The sequence below is a fragment of the Elaeis guineensis genome, chromosome 2 (genome assembly GCF_000442705.2).
Source record: "Elaeis guineensis isolate ETL-2024a chromosome 2, EG11, whole genome shotgun sequence".
Lineage (NCBI taxonomy): Eukaryota > Viridiplantae > Streptophyta > Magnoliopsida > Arecales > Arecaceae > Elaeis > Elaeis guineensis.
The window spans coordinates 8,586,142-8,606,505 of NC_025994.2; the positions used below are offsets into that span (position 1 = coordinate 8,586,142).

Below are 20,364 nucleotides of genomic sequence, written 5' to 3' on the forward strand. Positions count from 1 at the left end.
ACTCACCGCGGAGCAGACTGGAATTTTTCTTTTTTTTTTTACCAGAGTGAAGTTGCTGCCATAATAATTTCATATACCGCTCTCCTCCCCCCTTTCTCCCCCCGTCCCGTTCTCGTGCCTTCCCTTCTCTCTCCATTTCCTCCTCCCCTCCCCTTGTTTTCCTTTCTCTCTCCTCAAAAACCTAATCCAAACTACAGATTTGAGTCCCCGCATATAAAAGTTCAGGCGTTTCGGGGATTAGATTTTTCCTACATATATATATATATATATATACACTTAGCGCGATCGAAACGGTTCAATGATAAGGGTATTGATTGATTCCATTTGTTCGGCAAGATATTAGCTTTGCCGTTCGATCGATTTTGTCTATTTTGATTCATATCGAATCCTCTTCTATTGGTGTTTTGATTTGGGGATCTTTGGAAGAGATAAAGAGCGAGAAGTTACCAACAAGAGTATTATTTTGATCAGACATGGGGAAGAAGAAATCCAAGAAAAGATCGACCTTATCGATCAGTGGCGGCGGCGAGGGATCATCGGCGGCATCGGAAGAGACCGCAGCAGCAGCTCCACAGGAGCCTCCAAGAAAGCGAGGTCGGGGCCGGCCGCGAAAAGTGATAGCAGAAGAGGAACAGTCCAAGGAAGAAGCAGAAGAAGAAGAAGAAGAGCAGGGAGGGGACGGAGGCAAGGAAGGTTCCGCGAAGACGAAAGACAAAGCCGGAGCTTCCTCCACTACTGCTAAAGAAGAAGAGGAGGAGGAGGCGGTGGCCGCGGAGCAGCCGCAGCAGCAAGAAGAGAAGCCCCCAAGGAGGAGCAGAACAAGGAGAAAAAGCCAACAGCCTCGTAAGAGCACCTGATCGAATCCATCCGTTGCCATCTCTTTGTCTTCTATTCACTAATCTCTCTCTCTCTGATGTGTCCGTTTAGTTCCACTTGTTCTTGTTTCGGAATTGTAGATGTTTGTTTGCTTTGGCTTTTCATGGTAGCTTGGAATTGTAGTTAATTTATCGCTTTGTGTTTGTGGGGGTGAAACCTGTGGCCTTGGATGTGAATTTTGTATCAGTACTAGTATAGATGCGTCTACATCGAATGCGAGCTGTTCTTCGACACTGCTTAGAGTTTTTTTTCTTTTTTTTTTTTGCTTTTTTTAATTTAAAAAAAAATGGAAATAGGCGATTGGGAACGTTAATTAATTGAGTGGCTTCAAGCATAGCAACTGTTCATTAGAATGGTGGGTTGCTGGGTCTTGGTTGGTCAACAGGTAGGCCAGGACAGTGCCGACTTTTTTGTAGGTATCGGTGGGTGTTGCTAATTTTTGGACCTACCAAAATATAGCCTTGCGTCCTGCTCATTAAGAGCCTTAGAAGAATCAATCGGAAACATTAAATTTTTGTCTTGGAACTACCTGGGAACACGACGATCAATTAAAATGACCCAGTCAATCGTAATATATGGTTGGTTGCGAAGGTGGATTGCATCATTCATAGAATACCTCCACCTGCAATGTAACTTTTAAAAAACTTCTTTATTTTAAAAACAAAGGCACCGCAAGGGAGCTTTGTTAGCATCGCATGATCTCACGTGCGCTGCGTAAGCACATTACACTTCGAGTATAAAACTTCCTTCCCTATTCTCCAAAGAATAATGGATCTTCTTTTGTAATCTCAATCATTGAGGTCATGCTTTATACGGTTTTCAAAGCATGATGAACCATTTTCTTTTTCCGTAGCATAGATGATGAAATCGATGTTATATTTTGAAAACTATACAAAACGGTGATCCAATAGTTAAGATCATGAAAGAAGATCGGTTATTCTTTCGTACAAAAGATGCAATCCAAACCCTCACATAAATGATAAGTTGATACCAATAAAAAAGAAGCTATTAGTCACAAGCCTAGCTGCTAATCCTTTGCCTAGCTTCCGTCTTGGTTTAAATTTTTAGGAGAACCTTACTCCCGTTAAATGTTTTTGGACCAACTTTTCTGGACCTGCCAAATTTAGGAGGGCTAGTAGATATTCCCTATCTGTCTAGGGTCTATGGGTATCCTCTGATAGAGCACAGATGTCTCAGTTCACTATGAAGGCAGCGTAAAGTCTAAACCACCTTAGATCATAAATGGCAGCATGCCTGCTGTCATTTTCATGCGTATAGAAAAGCTAGCCATGCAACCATCACATGCCGATTGTAACAAGCGGTTGCTATGTAGCTTGTGATATAAGCAGCATGATACGCAAGCAACGTGCCTCTGCACCACTCCTGCGACATGTCAGCGAGGTGCAATCTTTTGAAAAATTTGGCAAGCCATGCTTGGAAGTAACCAAATTGTTTTGTTTGGACAAAAACTTGAGGAGAAACCATCACTTGGATATGATAGAAGCAAACCAGGGAGTAAAATACTCAAATTGGAATGGAACCAAGGGATTGAGAGGCCAGAATTTGAGGTCGTACTTCTAAAACAATCATGAAGACAACAATTATTGTGCCAGCGACTTTACATAGGACACTTTGCGCTGAAGCCAACAAGTTTTCCAACAGGACATTAAAGGTTTAAATGCTGACTTTTGGGCCCTTAAGGAAGGGCTTTTTGGAAACATTTAGTTGATGGTCCCTGAGATTGTGCACTTGTCCCATCAAATAATGAAGGGTTTAGCCAATTGGAAAAAGCGTTTGAGCTGAAGGGGTCCATTTAATCTGGATGGACCACACTGACCATCGTCACCCCCACCGAACTTTTGAATGTCAGATCAGTAACCGTGCCATGTTGCATGTAAAAGTGGAAATACAAAGGCTGTCACGATAAGACTATAGGACCATTTTGAGACAGCCACCGCCCTATCCCAAAATTATCCGGAAAACCACAACGGCAGCCCTTGTTACCCAAGCTCCATTGCCCAATAACCAAATTCACTAGAAAAAAAGGATGAACGATGGAACCCAATAAAGTACCAAATTAACTAGAGAATCGAAGTTGCAATGATAGGGCCTTTTTCTTTTTTCCTTGAAGAAAAAAACAAATGGGAGGGGCTCTAATCGCAGCAGCTACACCACCCTACCTAGGCTGATGCCAAAGCCACCATGCAGATCAAGCCAAAATTTTCCAAATCGGAATTTTGCTAACTGAGATTGGAATAGAGGATCCAACAGCACTTGAAATCAAACCCTGACGTCTCACTCAAGAATGGATGAGAAAACTAAAATTAAAATCAAATATAGCTTAGAGTTCTTCATATAAGGGGCTGAGAGAGCCAGCCCAGAATATCAGGGCAAGACTTGATGGTTATGGTCATAAATTCCAACTTGGACCCATGTGCAATAAGCTGCAAGGTTTTATTAGATGCCCTGATACAGTCGCATTGCTTTACGTCAAAAGAACAGGGGGGAGAAAACTGAGAAGAGATCGCCATAAAGCATAGTATTACATGGCACAATAAAGATTAGTAACTTTGACGAGGGACTCACTCATGAAGCTTCACATCTTCAGTGACAGCTAGCTCACTGTTCCATCTGGGAAAGTAATTTGGAAAGCATCATCACATCAACGGATTCAAATTGCATCTTTTGCAAGAAAGAATGATTGATCTTCTTTTGCAATATTAATCGTTGGATAACATTTTGTACGGCTTTTAAAATGATCCAACCTCTTCTTTCCATCTGCAGCATACATATATTAAGATACGGATATCATGCTCTAAAACCCATACAAGGTGCAATCAGCAGTTAACATCACGAATAAAAATCAATCGTTCTTTTACACGGAAGATGCAACCTGAACCCTGATATCGATAACGATCTGGATGAGTACCTCCACAACAGTGATGGACAGGTAATATACAATCATATGGCAGAGCATGCATGTTCCAAACACAACGGTGACAGCATACTGTAGCCATGTTTGTTAAAATACACCGTGGTCTTCTAACGACCGAGTCAACATACGCTTCTAGCGATGCACACGCTAGGGCCCATCTCTTGCTGAAATTGCTGCAAATAGGCAAAAGATACGAAGGTTGATCGTTGGTCCCAGCTGGTCCCCATTGCAAGAGAGCAGCCTCCAATCCAATCCTTACTATAGAGTAGGGCCACATAAGAATAGAATGGCCCTTTCACTTGGTATTTAGATATAAAAAATAAGAAACAGATTGCAAGGTAGCGGACAGCCATCAGAATCCACCGTTATAGCACAAAAGAGAGTGATTCCACATACATTACCTGCTATCTAAACAATTGGTTCATGACTCTTTCTCCCAAAAATTCTGTTTGGAACAGACAAGAACAATCAAGCCCTCTAAGCTTTACAGAAGCAATGAGTCCGTTCTCCCTGGTGAGTCCATATTTTAGATTAAAGAGGGTTCTGCCAATAGATGCATCTTTTGACCCTCCTTTTATCATTGAATTTGATCAAAATCCTCTTTAGAGGGTGGGTACATGCAAAAGTCATTTCGATTGTATTATCATCTAAATAGAAAAATATATCGTGCACATCTAATTTACAAAAAGAATCAATACCATAACAAAACAGTACAGGCATACCGGATGGTGGATCTTGCTGACACTCGCTAGCTTTAGAAACATTGCTTACATGTCCCAACCAAGCTACTGGTGCCATTTAGGGAGCCATTGGCTAGCCTCTAATGCTTGCAGCTCCATGGCGCCTCTCCTTTTTACAACGAGATTGATCTGGATCAAATCCACCTTCCTCAGCGCCATAGACAGCCCAGGAAGGTGTCAGGGCCATGTAGTCTTCACTTTTAAAAGGCTTCCCAGAAGCAACCTACACTTCAATGAAGGTTTGTTGGTTTTGGCTGTGATTGATCATTATCAGACAATCTGTAGGGGTAGAGATGAAGTTTACCAGCTCATGGAACCGTTCATAATCTATCCATGTAAACCATTGACCCTTGACCTTAAACTTGCTAGCTTTTGCTAGAAGAACGCAGCAGGAGTGGACATGCTCACAAGCAACCTCATATTCACCACTGCTTTTAACCGCCAAAGCCTCTGAGAAGGCCTTAACGTCAGAGTGCCAGGGGACATTCTCCATTGTCAATTTTGAAGTGGCAGACCTATGATAACAATACAGCAGTAAGCATTAAGAATTGCAAGTCATCCAATCAATTTGATATGCTTTTTTCAATAATAATAATAATAATAAAATCTACTCACGAGCCACAGTATGTGACGCCTTTGATTTCAACTAAATCTGGTTTTCCAATGCCCAGCAAGTTCGCATATGCATCTATATCTTCCGCATTCCATCCTTTAACTAAAGTTAAACGGTAAACTGTTCGCTGTTCTTTGTCTTGCAAAGCTTTTAACGAATCCTGTTAAAATTTAGGCAAACACCATTGAGGAAAAAGCATTTTATCAGCTTAATCTCCACCAAATTCATGTCTTAATGAGATTGGATCACCTTTCTGAGTTGTTACAAAAAAAAAAAAAAGAAAAGAAAAGAAAAAAAAAAAGAAGCAACATAGACATAAGGGATAAACAAGTTTATCTATTGTCAGACTAAATACCCTTTATGGCATGCTCACAGTGGTCCAGGAATACTGGGCTTTTCCTTATGCCTGCACCCTCCCTCCAAGCACCCTCTTTTCTTTTCTAGGTGTTCTAGAAAGGTTTTGTTTTTCTCTTTTTTGTGGTTTTTATTTCATTGTTGCACATACATGCATGGGTTTGGGGGAATAGAATGTATAATGACAAATTAACCACCAATGTTCGCCAATTGTTGTTACAGTGCCACCTGAGTGTTCCAGAAAATGCTAGGGGAAAAAAAAATAGTGATGGAAAAGATGGATGGGTGGTGATCACAGAGTAGGGAAGATCGGATTTCAGAATTCTTCGGACTGCAACAGTCATCAGCAAAGGCTGGATTTCCTAATTGTAACAGAATTTGCATGAACTCAAGATAATATATACAGCAAACATAACTAACCATGCAAGGCAATCTAATGCCTGACACTCTTTATAAACATAACTAACTATGCAACATAATTTAATGCCTAACACTCTTTACAGGTGATAAATATGATTCATCCGGCCCCAAATCACATTTGACTAAGCATGTGTACCAATGCAACCTTATGACAAGGGAAAGCACAATAATTTATTGCATTTGTGAAGAGCAAATGATCAACCCAATGCCTTGAAACTTATCCCATTGACATCATGACAACGGAGATAATATTGAAAAATGCCTCGGGCTTAACAAATGTTAATACAAAAATTAAGTAGCAAGCATGAGGGTAAATAAAATGATAAATTAATGGAGGGAAGAACACCCAATACGTAGAATTATATTTGAGTGAACTCCCATACCAAATATTCACACAATAATAATACAATATATGTGTGTTTAATGTAGCACCATACACACCCAACATGTTTCATTCCACTTCAGAACTCATTGTGCATCAGGAATTTGGCCAGTATTCTGATACCAGGAAAGAACATAATGGTTTGAATTTTTGTTTTTGTTTTTGTTTTTTTTTTTTTATAAGAATCTGGAAAGTGCACTGGAACCAGCTATGAGGAAGATAAAGAATAAAAGTAATTGCAGAATCTCCTGCTGAATGAGACCTGGCTTGTCAGAAATTTCACGGCCAGATACTTTCAAAGAGTAGAATAACTTGAGTGCATGTCTTTCTTACTAAAATAAATTAGAATTTGCCTTGCACGACTTACATATCGATCAACTAGGCAAGTCCATCTATATTAAAAATGCACTAAAAACAAGAATGGAAAGAGATACGGTGCCCACACTACCAAGAAAGCTGCATAAGGAAGCACTTTCAAGAGCATCACAGTGAAAGATTCGTTACTGATAGTATGGATACTTACAACAAAACGCTCCCAGAAGTCACTAAACAGTGGCCTATCAATTGCTTTCAGGCTGTCTTTTGTAGCCGCATCTACACTCACATATAACTGCAAGCATCAAAAGGAAGTTAAGCTTTAAGCAGCCTCAATATTTAGCTAGGGTTCACAACTAATAACTTTTAATATAGGCAGAGGATTACCTGAGTAACAGATCTCAGCATCTTTATCCTATCTGGAAATTGTGCATTTGTGACAAGGAAGGTAGAGATATGCCTAGAATGCAGCTCATCAATAAGTGAATTTATCTCTGGATACATGATTGGTTCACCAACCAGAGATAAAGCACAATGCCTAGGAGAGAGACCTTCTAATAACTGTTCCTGCTTTACACCTTCGAGAAACGGTAACAAAGGCATCAGATTTCATATTTGAGGTGGATACTCAAAAACATGTCTCAATAGGCTGCTGGATTAGAAGGTTATAACTCACTTCATATTGACAATGAGCAAAAAAAGAATTCAACAAAAATGACCTTAAAATTTTATAAAATCAGCTCCCTAAAATTAAGGAGATTTTGAAATAAAAAAATAACTTAAAGCAAAACAGAATAAATGGATGAAGATGCGTACAAGGTGCCATTACAACACCAAGGTGAAAAAAATCCTTTTAAAAAAATATATATGTTCTGTGCTTAAATGCCTCATAAACTTGGATATTGTACAACTCTAGCAATAAGAGAGGACGTCAGTTTACTGAATTAGCTTACACTCCCATATACGTTATGAAGCCATTATCCAATTCATGCTCATGGAGGGGTGGCAATGTTTAACCCATTTAATTTGGTTCAACCCATTGTGGGTCGGCTTGGGTTACTTGTTTAATAAAACGGTCATGTTCGATTCTGGATTTTTGACCCAACCTCCGTGCCGAACTGTTTTCCACCCCTAACTTTGACTTACTGCAAATATAAGTACAAATACTGACACTGTCAAAACTATCAGCAGTAACCTGATTGGGCCAAATGAGTACACCACAGAGCTTAAAATGCTGAATGGCACACTACCATGAGTTTTTAGTGATTTAAGGATGTCTTGATGACCTAATAGAAAAAGAAGGATATACATAAACACACACCTGGGACACCTTTCATTTGCTTAATCATTTTAGTATGCTGGTCTATGGCAGCATTGACAATTACTAAAGGATCATCCATCTTCCATCGCCAGCTCTTTCCAACAGGATTTGTATGATGCCTCCAACAGAAAACACATTTATTTGCACAAGCCAGACTTGGGGTTGCTTCCATGCACCTGTTTCATGAAAAAATCAGAGATTCAGAATTAAATGGAAAATTTACAGAAATTATTCTAGTCCATACAACAGCCAGCCATAGTTTTTAGCATATATAAAATACTCAAGAAAAACAAATCTACTTCACCCACTCAACTCCAGAAATATCTTCATCTACTTTCTGTTCTTTGTTATAATGACACCCAGATTGCATAACCTATCCCCTTCAGATATTACTAGATCATTAGTTCCAGCTCATGCCTATATGATTCTTCCCAACAACATTTGTTCTACAAAATAAAGTAGCAAACTGTCTGCTATAAACATGGATCTATCCCTTACATACCCTCTTCCACTTGTGTAATGGATTAATAAATATGACAGATTTATGCTATCCATCTCCTACATAAAATCAGAAAAAAGATTACTAAGGGAAACTTAGTTTTTTCCATTACCCAAAGCAAGCTGTGAATACTTAAAAATCCTTCAAACTGTTAAACAATTTGATTGAGACCATGCTACCCTACATGATTGGCCTTCTAAGGAATGCCACATTTGGTTCTCAAATTTTGCGGTGGTTCTTTCTCCTGTGTCACGTAAAACAAAATCCATGATAGTAAGGCAACTTTATGCATCGGCTATATTAGTAATTAACAGCAGAACTTTACTTCCTTAATCATTTGACACACGCTTGTTTCTAAGAGAATACTAAATATGTTGCACAAAGCATTGTGATCAAAGTGCTCAAGAAAAAAATTTCAAGAAGGAACAGCACCCAAGGATTTAAACTGCTAATGATCATAGCCATATAAAATAGTCCCCAGCATAACTAATTTATTTATATCGGAAAACATGCACATGTCTAATAAGCATTCCAAGAACTCTAATACTCGTAAGCTTAGCATACAAACTTCAATATCAATTTGAATGAACCTGCAAGGACTGCTTTCATCTGAGTCTGGGAATTTGACTACTTGCTCCCTTAAGAATTATTACAGAATTCATTTAATAAGCATTGTTTAGTAAAAAAAATGTTTAACCCTGACCTTTTGTTGATAACCGTTTTGTGCAAAAATCAATCAAAAAGAAATTAGATGCTAGATTAAAAAAAATCACTTTATTCTTGGCCTTCCCACCAATGATTGCACACCAAACACATTAATTATGAGCAAATATGCTAGAGGAAATATAGGGGGTGCAGTTGATAAATAACAATCATCACCTATGACTCTCTATGCCATAAAATGAATGCTTGTAACAACCACCACGACCTCGGAGTTGTGACTTGGTCCACCTGCAAAGTTTAACTCCACTATGTGAACCGATAATTTTATATCCCTGCAAAGATTATGCATGTGGAAAAAGAGCATATCAGTTTCATTATTTGGAACTTGTTGGAAATTAAGAAGTGCAGAAGCAAGTAAATGAGAGGTTACAAATAGTAAAATTGAATGCTAAATAATAGATGAGCACATACATATGTGTATCTTGTGCAGGATTCATTTCAAAACTACCAAGTTCATGCATTAATAGACCAAAAAATAAAGAGTAAATTACAAAAACAACCCTAAGATTATGGATAAATTATACTTACACCCAATAATTTGGAAAAACTTATGCTTACCCCCCTTGAGGTTCATCGTTATCCAACACTTTAACCCAGAACTTAATAGAACGTTCGTCAAACCGTTAACCTTATATAAGACCCAAATGCCAAGTCAAAAAAAATTTAAAACTGGCCAAAATAACCTTAAGCAACATAACAGCAACCCAAGGACATAAGAAAATGTGTGGCATCCTACTTCCCACCCAAGGGCAATTTTGACTTGTTACATGAGGTAAACAATTTCACCGATGCCGTTAATTTAATTGGGTGTAAGTGTAGGCTTTACAAACTATTGAGTGTAAGCGTAATAAACATAAATATTAGGGTTTTCTTTTTGTAATTTACCTTAAAACAAAACAAGAAAGTTATTGCTATAGAACTGGGAGAAAAGATGACCTCACCTCAAATAAAAGTTGCATAGTGAATGGATCAAAAGTTAACTAATAAGAGAGGAAAAAAGGGTTGCTGCTGGGATGTGAGTGTAATTGGGCTGAGATAGGGTCTGATCAAGCCTAGCTTGAAATTAGTTTTCCACCTAAAGTTCGAGATGGCTTGGTTCATTATTATTTAATTGAGGATAATTTGGAACCAAGACAAGCACATTCATTGATTTGATAACCTTAAGTCGAGCAAAAACAAATTTGAGTTTGTAATAGTTCAGGCTTCCTAGCTTGAAATTAGTTTTCCGCCTAAAGTTCGAGATGGCTTGGTTCATTATTATTTAATTGAGGATAATTTGGAACCAAGACAAGCACATTCATTGACTTGATAACCTTAAGTCGAGCAAAAACAAATTTGAGTTTGTAATAGTTCAGGCTTCAATCAAAGCTTGGTTTAAGTTGATAGGGTCTATGTTTTTGATCGCCCTAAGCACCCAAAACATCAGCCGTTGTATCTATTCCAACGGTTGATTACATCTATGCTTGCATTATATAATATAGTTACATCCAATCTCAAGCCTAATTAAGCTAAATTTTTCCCATGCTTGGCTTGAAATTGAATTTGAGCTTCAAAACCATGACTGAATTCAGCTCAATTAACATCAAACTGAACTGGATCAAGTTTATATTCGAGGAAGATCTAGCTGATCTTATGAATTCAGCTCAATTAACATCGAATTTAATTCACTCCGCATACAAATTCTTGAGAAGGATCGATTACCTCCATTGAATGAAGTTTTCTCCCTTATTCGTGCAGAAGAAAGTCGACGGTCTATTATATTAGAAACTCAGTCCACCGAAAGTTCACTAATGATCTCTACAAAGACCCTGGATGGAGGAGGCAGACCAACTTCTCTTGGCCAAGACCACGATGACAAGTCAAATGATAGCTCCTCTCCAAAATAATTCATTCGAAATAATCTTTGGTGTACCTATTATAAAAAGCCATACCATACGAAGGAGAATTGCTTTAAACTTCATGGCAAAGTCTAAGTTCTCAATCGTAATGACGGATTTAAGGATCAACAAAGGAGATAAGCCAATTTCACAAACAAGGAGAGACCATCAGATAAACCAGCCTTAAAAAAGAAGAAACCCGAGATTTCAGCAAAGATGAGATTGAAAAATTGTGAGATTTACTCAACTCCTTCTCTAATTCCTCTAGCTCATGTTTATTGGCTCAATCTGATAAGTATCTCATTTCTAAAATTTTTAATGCCAATCCTATAAACCATTTCGGCTCCTGGATCATTGATTCAGGAGCGACTGACCATATAATCAATATTCCCATCAGATTTAATACCTATAAGCCAAAACCAGACAATAAGCTAATTACTGTTGCTGATGGCACTCCAATAACTATTTCTGGACATAAAACCATCACAGTAACACCTCTTTCCCTACAAAATGTCCTTCATATTCCCAAGCTGTCCACCAACCTCATTTCTATTCATCAGCTTACAAAAGACTTAAATTGCCCAGTGACATTCTTTCCTACTCATTATGTGTTTCAGAAATAGGGTTCAGAGAAGATGATTGGATTTGCTAAGGAAATGAATGACCTCTATCTTCTTGAAGGTATGAGTAGTTCTATGGATGAAGGGGCTCGATTGACTCTCTCGTGCTCCTCCAAAAATATCCTCTCTAACCCTTCCACCTCATCCAATAAATCTGAAATTTGACTTCATCATCTTCTTCTTGGACATCCACCATTTTAATTACTAAAGACAATATTTTCTTTACTCTTTAAAAATGTTCTTATTGATAGTTCTCATTGTGATACTTGTGCAATTGCAAAACATCATCATGTATCATTTTCTTTGAGTAATACAAAGTCATTCTATCCTTTTTTCTTAGTACATACTGATGTTTGGGGACCATCTAAAATTCCTAATATCATTGATGCTAGGTGGTTAGTTTTATTTATTGATGACTGCACAAAAATAACTTAGTTGTTCCTCATGAAAGAGAAGTCTGAAGTTAGCCATATCTTCCATTTTTTACAAAATGATAAAGACAATTTGAGATTCCTATTAAAAGGGTTCGATCGGATAATGCTAGGGACTATTTCAGCCTAACTCTATCTCCCTTCTTGCAAAATGAAGGCATTATCCATGAGTCTTCTTGTGTTGACACACCCTAACAAAATGGAGTGGCTAAACGAAAAAATAGATACTTAATATCATTGGAGCCCACTTATTTCAGTCCAATGCTCCTAAAAATTTTTGGGGGGAGGCTATTCTAATAGCAGCTTGTTTAATAAATCGAGTTCCTTCACAACTTCTTGATCACAAGAGTTCTATACAACTCTTATCCAACTTCTACCCAGATTTTCATTATTCAAACACTCTACCACTTAGAGTGTTCGGTTGTGTCTTTTATCCATATTCACCAACAACACAAGAGTAAGCTTGACCCTAGAGCTCTCAAATGTATGTTTATAGACTATTCAAACACACAAAAAAGATACAAATATTATCTACCCTCTATCCAAAAAGTCTTCGTTTCTATATATGTCTCTTTTCAAGAAAATGAAACCATTTTTCCAACCTTCCCATTCCTATCATCGAGGGGAGGAGACTAATGCAATTATGAAATGGGATATCCTTTTTGATAATTCAGTACCTCTTATCTCTTCTTCTTCCTTGCCTTCGCTAGCCTCTCCCCCCTTACAAGTCTCTTCCTCTCCTCCTCCGTCGGTATCTCCATTGAAATTACAAGAGAAACAGCAGCAGCAGCCGAGCTCCAAATCACCAACGAAAGTACTAACATACTCGAGAAGGAAGAAGTTCAATCCATAGCTAAGACAAATTCATGAATTTGAGCCGGATCCAAGTAATAAAATTCCTCTTTCTCCTACTCCTATTGAGTCTGATCCTATAGAGCCTACACCCCAAGATTTGGACTTATCAATAGCCTTGAGAAAAGAAACCAAAAATTGTACCCATCACCCAATTTCATAATTTGTTTCCTTCCATAGATTATCTCCGTAGCAAAAAAAATTTCTCACCACTATAAACTCAATTGACATTCCTAAAACCGTGCAAGAGGAATAAATGAATGCACTAGAGAGGAATAAGACTTAAGAGATTGTCACTCTTCCTAAAGGGAAACAACCGATGGGATGTAAATGAGTTTATACATTGAAATATAAGGCTGATGGTCTCTTGAGAGATACAAGGCGAGATTAGTTGCACAAGAACATACTCAAACTTATGGAGTGGACTATCAAGAAACTTTTGCACTTGTAGTGAAGATGAATACTGTGCAAATTTTATCATTTATTGCTGCTATGTTCGATTGGTATTTACAGCAGTTTGATGTCAAAAATACATTCCTACATGGGAACTTAGAGGAGGAGGTCTTCATGGAACCTCCACCCAGATTTGATGGGTGTTTTAGGACCAATAAGATATGTCGTTTAAAAAAGACACTTTATGGCTTGAAACAATCATCCAAGGCATGGACGGGGAGATTTACAAAGGCCATGTTGAGAATAGGATATAAACAAAGTCAAGAAGATCATACATTGTTTATCAAGCACTTAATTAAAGATAAACTCACTGCTCTATTAGTATATATAGATGATATCATTGTGACAAAAAATGATGAAGCTAAAAAGGAGTCCCTCAGAAAACACCTAGCTCGAGAATTTGAAATCAAAAAACTAAAAAAACTCAAGTACTTCCTAGGTATTGAAGTAGCGTACTCAAAAAAGAGCATTTTCATCTCTCAAAGAAAATACGTGCTAAATCTACTCAAAGATACAAAAAATTTCGGCAGTAAAGCATCAAGCACACCTATTGATCCAAACCACAGAATAGGAAGGATAGAAGAAGGCAACATAGTGGACAAAGGAAGATACCAAAGACTTGTTGGAAGATTGATCTATCTTTCTCAGACACAGCCAAACATCGCATACTCAGTAAGCGTGGTAAGTCAAATCATGCATAATTCAAAAGAGGAACATTTGGAAGCGATTTATAGAATCCTCCATTACCTCAAAGCAACACCAAGAAAGAAAATTGTATTTAAAAAGAAAAAAAAGATTGAGTCTAAAAGCCTATACAGATGCAGATTATGCAGGATCCCAAACAGACAGGAGATCAACGTTCGGCTATTGTACCTTCCTTGGAGAAAATTTGGTGACATGGAGAAGCAAGAAATAGAATGTGGTTGCGAGATCCAGTGCTAAAGCTGAATTTAAATATATGGCTCATTGAGTGAATTTTTGTAACTAAAAATAATTCTGGACGATCTCAGAATTAAGAGAGAAGAAACTATGAAGTTGTATTGTGACACTAAATTTGCTATAAATATAACGCATAATCCTGTTTAACATGACAGAACTAAGCACATTGAGATAACAGACATTTCATAAAAGAGAAGCTGGATAGTGGCTTGATTAGCACTCCTTATATGCCATCAGATTGTCAATTAGCCGATATTTTAATAAAAAGACTACCCACAGCAAGATTTCAGAAACTCACAAGCAAGCTGGGAATGGAAGATATTTATTCACCAGCTTGAGAGGAAATGTTAGAATCCCTAAAATCTCTCATTGTTATTTTATTTTCTTATTTGTTGAGATTTGATCCTCTAAATATGGTCATCCCTTTTTCTTTGGGATTGAGATTTGATCTTCTAAATATGGTCAGATTTGATCCTTTAAATATGGTCATCCCTTATTCTTTGAAATTGAAATTTGATCCTCTAAATATGGTCATCCCTTATTCTTTGAAATTTAATCTTCTAAATATGATCATCCCCTATGTATTTATACAGCTATGATGCCATTGTAAATGAGAATACAATTATCTTTTTCCTCAATTCTTAATGAAAAAAGGCCAAGAGAAAAACTTTAATAAGCATTATACAGTAATGCCAGAGAAATATCTTGTTTTATTAGAGCCCAGTATATTATTGTTGATTGAAGTTCACATAAATTCATCATGGTCTTATTCAAGAAAATTTTGAGTACAATTCTAGTTTAGGATGCATATTCCGACATCTCCAATAATCCCTCTTCTATTTTACTAATCTTTTACTCCATTTTATTCACAAAGTGAAAAAAAGTGCACTTCTATATGTTTTATTCATATTCTTGTACATTGGATCAGCTTCCTTGCTCATTTCCCTAACTGGCATATGTACAAACATCCACTTACTTCAGTGCTAAATCGGATGTTCTCATATCTGTACTGACAAATAATGGAAAGATGTAAGAAGAAAGCTTACTATATTGACCATAAATTATGATTGAAAAAGAATTAAAAAAAAAAAAACAATAAACTGATACATGAAATAGACAAGTTGGACCAGACACACAACTCAACATGAGGCATGATCAATAACCACCATCAAAACCAAATTGATTATGACAACCAAAAATTTCGAATACCTTGAACTCATGAGCATAAAATTGTATTTGTTAAACATGAACAGGAGGAAAAAAAATTCTGGATTCTAGTTTAGGTTAGAAAAATTGATACGTGTGTTCCCCTACAAACAATTTCTTCTAGTACATGTTGTATCCTTGAAGAGAATATCAACGCTATTCCATTCATTCGGATGGACACATGTAAAGTATAAGCACTGACCAGTGTTGTCAAAGACACCATGGGCAAGGGAAGAAGCTCTTGCGTGCCTCAAGAGTCCACCAGGTGGGCCAAGTTTACTAAGACAACACCCTTAAAAACAAAAGGACAACCACCAAAATAAACCAGGACAACCACTTCTCTAATGTCCAGCAATATTGTCCCTATTCCTATTTTGCCAATTCTTTTAGATGTTTGTTAGCTTTATTTTGGGGGTTATACTGGTTTGCTGGAGTCCTTATAAACAAAAGGCTACTCTTGGATGTTCGAGGACTTACTTTTTCTGTATTACATTTTGTTTAGAAACATCAAACTTGTTTTGGAAAGTGGTAACTTTTTATCATATTTGAACTTTAAAGCTACTAAAGGATGTCCTTTTTTTTTTTTGGTTCTGACTTTTGCTTAAAAATATAATATCTGACACACTACATTGATGTGATGTTTTGGAAGATATGAGAAACAAAATCTAATGTACGAGACAATTATGATTTAATGTTGACATTGGAATGACTAATCTTGTAATGTTTGTGTTGTTTTCAGATGATACAGTATATATTTCTAATGTATTTACTGCAAGTTAGTGCACTGTTTTTTTCAGAGCAAGCATCATTTTGGTGCCTAGCTCCTTAAGTGATACGGGGTCCTGTCGCTCTAAGGGTGTTTTTTGGGTTTCCATAATTTTAAGCATGGCAGTTGATCATAAGTGAAGAATCATCTAAACAAAAATAAGTAGAAAAGCAAGCTGCTTATGGTTGAGCTCCAAAGTAAAGATCTTCTTAGATGGATAGATGGAAGCTTGTAAAAAGAGGACTTGAATAAGTTGGATGGTGGTGGCAAGCATGTGATTCTTCAAATATGAAAAGTCGGACACATGAATAAAGGTAGATCTCCAAGGAGGTCATTAGATAATAAAGAAATCCCTGAATATCATCTCACACATATAATCTTCTTCAAATGTATTGCGCACGCAGTGCAAACTCCTTTCTTTAAGCAAGTTCATAAATTGCTTGACAAATGCAAGTATTACTAACATCTAGCATCAATTACGATGAGACACAAAAAGAACATTCTACGATACACAAAACTTAATAATATAATTTGAATTAAAGAATATTATGAAAAAAAAGTAAAAACCAGTGCAACAGAATTACCTGCTTCTCTAAGCTTGTTCTAATGATCGGCGTCACCATTTCTCTCAGACCATTGTCACCATTTTGCCCTCCATTAGATAAAGCCCCAGTTGATTTCCTCGAAGGAGCTTTACCAGCGATGTCCTCCATATCAACAACAGCTGATTCCATGGCCTCCTCCTCCTCCTCCTCCACCTCTACCGAATCGAAGCCATTGATCTCCAGAGTAGAAGCCAAGTGCCCACCGTTCTCCCGCACGTCACCCTTCAGTAACCCGATAACGTTCTGACTCCAGGAATCGAAAACTTCATCCACGTCTCCATTGTCCACATCCCCCTCCCAAATAGGCAGCATCTCCGTGGCTCCGACGGCCCTCATCCACCTTGAGAAGTCCTTCGCGGTGGCATTAAAGGTCTCACCATAAGACCTCGACCCAACACCGAATACCGCGAAGCGGCACCGGGAGAGGAGCAGGGAGCCCACCCGGAAGTCCTCGGCGCTCTCGGCGAGCCACCGGGCGAGGAACTCGGCATTAGGCGGGGGCTTCCCGTCCTCCCAGGTCGAAGCGACGATAAGAACTAGGGTTTCTTTAGGGAGGTCCTCCGGCTCGTAGCCGCGGGGGTCGACGAGGTCGAAGGGGAAGCCAGCGGCGTGGAGGCGTTCGGCGAGGCGGCCGGCGAGGGCTCGGGAGGTTCCGGTCTGTGAGGCGAAGAAGAGCTTTCCCCTCGGACTGGGATCGGGGTTAGGGTTTTGGGAGGAGAGGCGGAGGCGGCGGAGACGGCGGGATTTCCAGAGGAAGAAAGAGGAGGAGAGGGAGAGGAGGGCGAAGAGGGCGAGGCGAGAAGGGAGGGAGACGGAGTGGGAGGTGGCCATCATTGGTCTCTCTCGCTCGTCGATGCTTTGCGTTCTCCGGCGGCGGAGCTCCGGGAAGTGGGGTTGGTCAGGGAGAATTAGAGAGCTCCATTTCGCCGCTTCAAAGGAGGGCAGAAAGTCGGACCGCTAGAAGGGTTTTCCGGTCCAGAGAAAAGACGCGATGAAATGGCCGGTAGTCGACTCTGTTGAACCGAAGTAAGTTACTGATTTTCTTTGGCATTGAACTACGTATTTATAACATAAATTTAAATAAAACAGTTTTTTAATTTTATTTCTTTTATATTACACAGCTTGCTACGCATCTAATGGATACCGTCGCTGCTAAATGTGATAGATTTGAAATAATTTGCCTAAAATTTAAATATTAAAATATATAAAATTAATTAAAATTAATTAGTATATATAATTAACATATATATATATATATAAGTAAATAGAGGGGCTAAAGCTCCAATGAAATAAAAGCAAAACTTAGAAAATGACAATCGAGCAAAAGAAACTCCTGCCACATCGGCCAACGCGAGAGCCCGAACACGAGAAGGATGATGGGAAAGCCAACTAAAAAATAGAGTTGTAAACAAGTCGAGCTAAACTATCAACCGGTTGATTAGCTTCTCTAAAAATGTGGGAAATAAAGAAACACTCTAATCGAGGACAACAATAAGCAATATCTGCTAACAGGAGATGAGAGAATTGGGACAACATATTTCTTAATGCTGTTAGAGATCCAATTAACAATAATTGAGGAATCACCTTCGAGCCATATTCCTTTCAATCCAAACTAATTGGTTGCCATCAATAATCACTTCCAAGCTGCCTGGAGATCTGCCTCTGACATAGAAGATACAACCGAGGGAAAAGACCAAGCAGAACGTGCAACACCATAATCATCTCTGATTAGATAATCCAATTAGGCCATCTGTCAATGGTGCATCAAAATTAATTTTAATCATACTGTAGGATGGAGGCATCCAAACACCAATCTAGAAAGAAGATAAGTGAAGCTCACAGAGCTAGGGACATCCAGGATTGCATCTCCTTGGTATTCTAATTATCTATCAACTAGTTGTGAGCCCATGCATTGGGTACGGTTCTACGTCATAGAATTGATCATTTATTAAAAAATATTTTTTATGAATAGTAACATAAGTTCATTCATATTTCTAATATCAATAACAACAGTTTTTAATAACATAATTATATATATATATATATATATATATATATATATATATATATATATACATGAATTTTAATTCAATATATTAATGACATAATATTTTCATTTAATGCTGAAATGATTATTAGATAAGAGAGATCAGATACGTAGCATATTGAAAATTATTTTTAATTTACATGACATTCGTAGATGAGAATTTACTACTGATATGAATAGCCTAATTGACTGCTTTATTTTCTCTTAATTTCTATATTCATATATATATATATATATATATATATATATATATATATATATTAGATGTTTGGATAAACTCTTATATCAGATGATGTACTATAAGAAAAACTTTAATGGGGTTGTGTTGAAGACCCTGAAATATGTAATTAATTTTAAAACTCTATATGGTCCAAGCTGTATAAAAAATATTGCTTCCATACTGATCATTCACTGCTAGGTCTGAAGAAATATATTTTATTTATCAAAGTTTTTGAATTCTTTCTTTCTTGTTTATTTGAATTTTCTCTTGAAATCCAACAGTTCTTTCCTTTATAGAAATCCAATAGTTCATATATCTTAACATTAAAATTTAACTAATTTTACTAAAAATATCTTAGATCTATAGCAAAGTTATCTTATTAAGGTTATTTTTAAATTAAAACTAAGAATTGGAAAATTAAGTGGTATTTATATAGTTTAAGGAAAAGGATTTAATAGTAAATTCAGAAAATGAGCTACTTAAATTAAGGTATATTTTGCCATGAAAATCTAAGAAGATTTGGAATATCTAGAAATTAATCAAGTATATCTTCAATTAATTTTTAGTTTTTTCTTGTTAGACCAAGCAATATTGCAAAAGATTCATTTTCTACCAAGTGATAATTAAATATAAAGTTTAGAGGATTTTGTAGGTATGAAATATTTGATGGCTTGGTCAAATTCATGTTACAATAGCCATTATGAAACCATCAAAATATACTTGATATGTAAGGGAAAGATGGAGTGCTATGATCCCATCCAATTAAAGATATTATGGTCATCCTTTAACTTTTTTCTTCATGCACTCTTTTCATTTCCATTTGCTTGAAAAAGAGCATCAATTCTTCAGTACAGCCTTGTTTAGTTGTGCAAACTAGAAATGATTTTTCCATTCTTGGAAAATTCATTCATAGAAATTGTCAAAAATGATGATTTACATTTTTACCAATATATCCGTATTAGTATTGATATCCTTATATTATTAATAGTATAATATTATATTAGCATTATGTAATATTATGATAATGATTATCAAAATAGCATAATGTACAAATAATACAATATAACATTATTCAGATGTCCCATGAAGAAAAATGAGTTTTGGTTTTTATAACTTGGTGCAGATTATTCAATTTCTGAAGGGCCTCATCGTCACAAGCCAGTGGAATTC

General features: G+C 37.2%; 1 protein-coding gene across 2 annotated transcripts; it reads right to left on the reverse strand.

The window, feature by feature from the left end:
- Positions 1-3,684: 3,684 nt before the first annotated feature.
- LOC105060806 (S-adenosyl-L-methionine-dependent tRNA 4-demethylwyosine synthase) lies at positions 3,685-17,956 on the reverse strand. 2 transcript variants are annotated; one of them, XR_834486.3, is made up of 9 exons: positions 16,907-17,956; positions 9,335-9,450; positions 7,957-8,132; positions 7,023-7,213; positions 6,844-6,930; positions 5,167-5,324; positions 4,856-5,066; positions 4,534-4,774; positions 3,685-4,411 (listed from the first exon to the last, which is right to left on the reverse strand). XR_834486.3 is itself a non-coding variant. In XM_010944643.3 (8 exons), exons 1-8 carry the CDS (start codon positions 17,759-17,761, stop codon positions 4,625-4,627), a joined length of 1,944 nt encoding a protein of 647 aa, XP_010942945.1. In that variant the 5' UTR covers positions 17,762-17,956; the 3' UTR covers positions 4,426-4,624. The 2 variants fall into 2 exon arrangements, 1 of the variants encoding a protein (XP_010942945.1); XM_010944643.3 differs by lacking the exon at positions 3,685-4,411 and having other exon boundaries at positions 4,426-4,774.
- Between the last annotated feature and the right edge of the window lie 2,408 nt (positions 17,957-20,364).

Coding starts and splice junctions, on each gene's coding strand:
- LOC105060806 (XM_010944643.3), bottom strand. CDS start 17,761: ATGATGGCCACCTCCCACTCCGTCTCCCTCCCTTCTCGCCTCGCCCTC. Junction 5,325..6,843: donor ACTTCTGGGAGCGTTTTGTT/GTAAGTATCCAT, acceptor AAATTTTAACAG/GATTCGTTAAAAGCTTTGCA. Junction 5,067..5,166: donor GGCGTCACATACTGTGGCTC/GTGAGTAGATTT, acceptor TTGTTATCATAG/GTCTGCCACTTCAAAATTGA.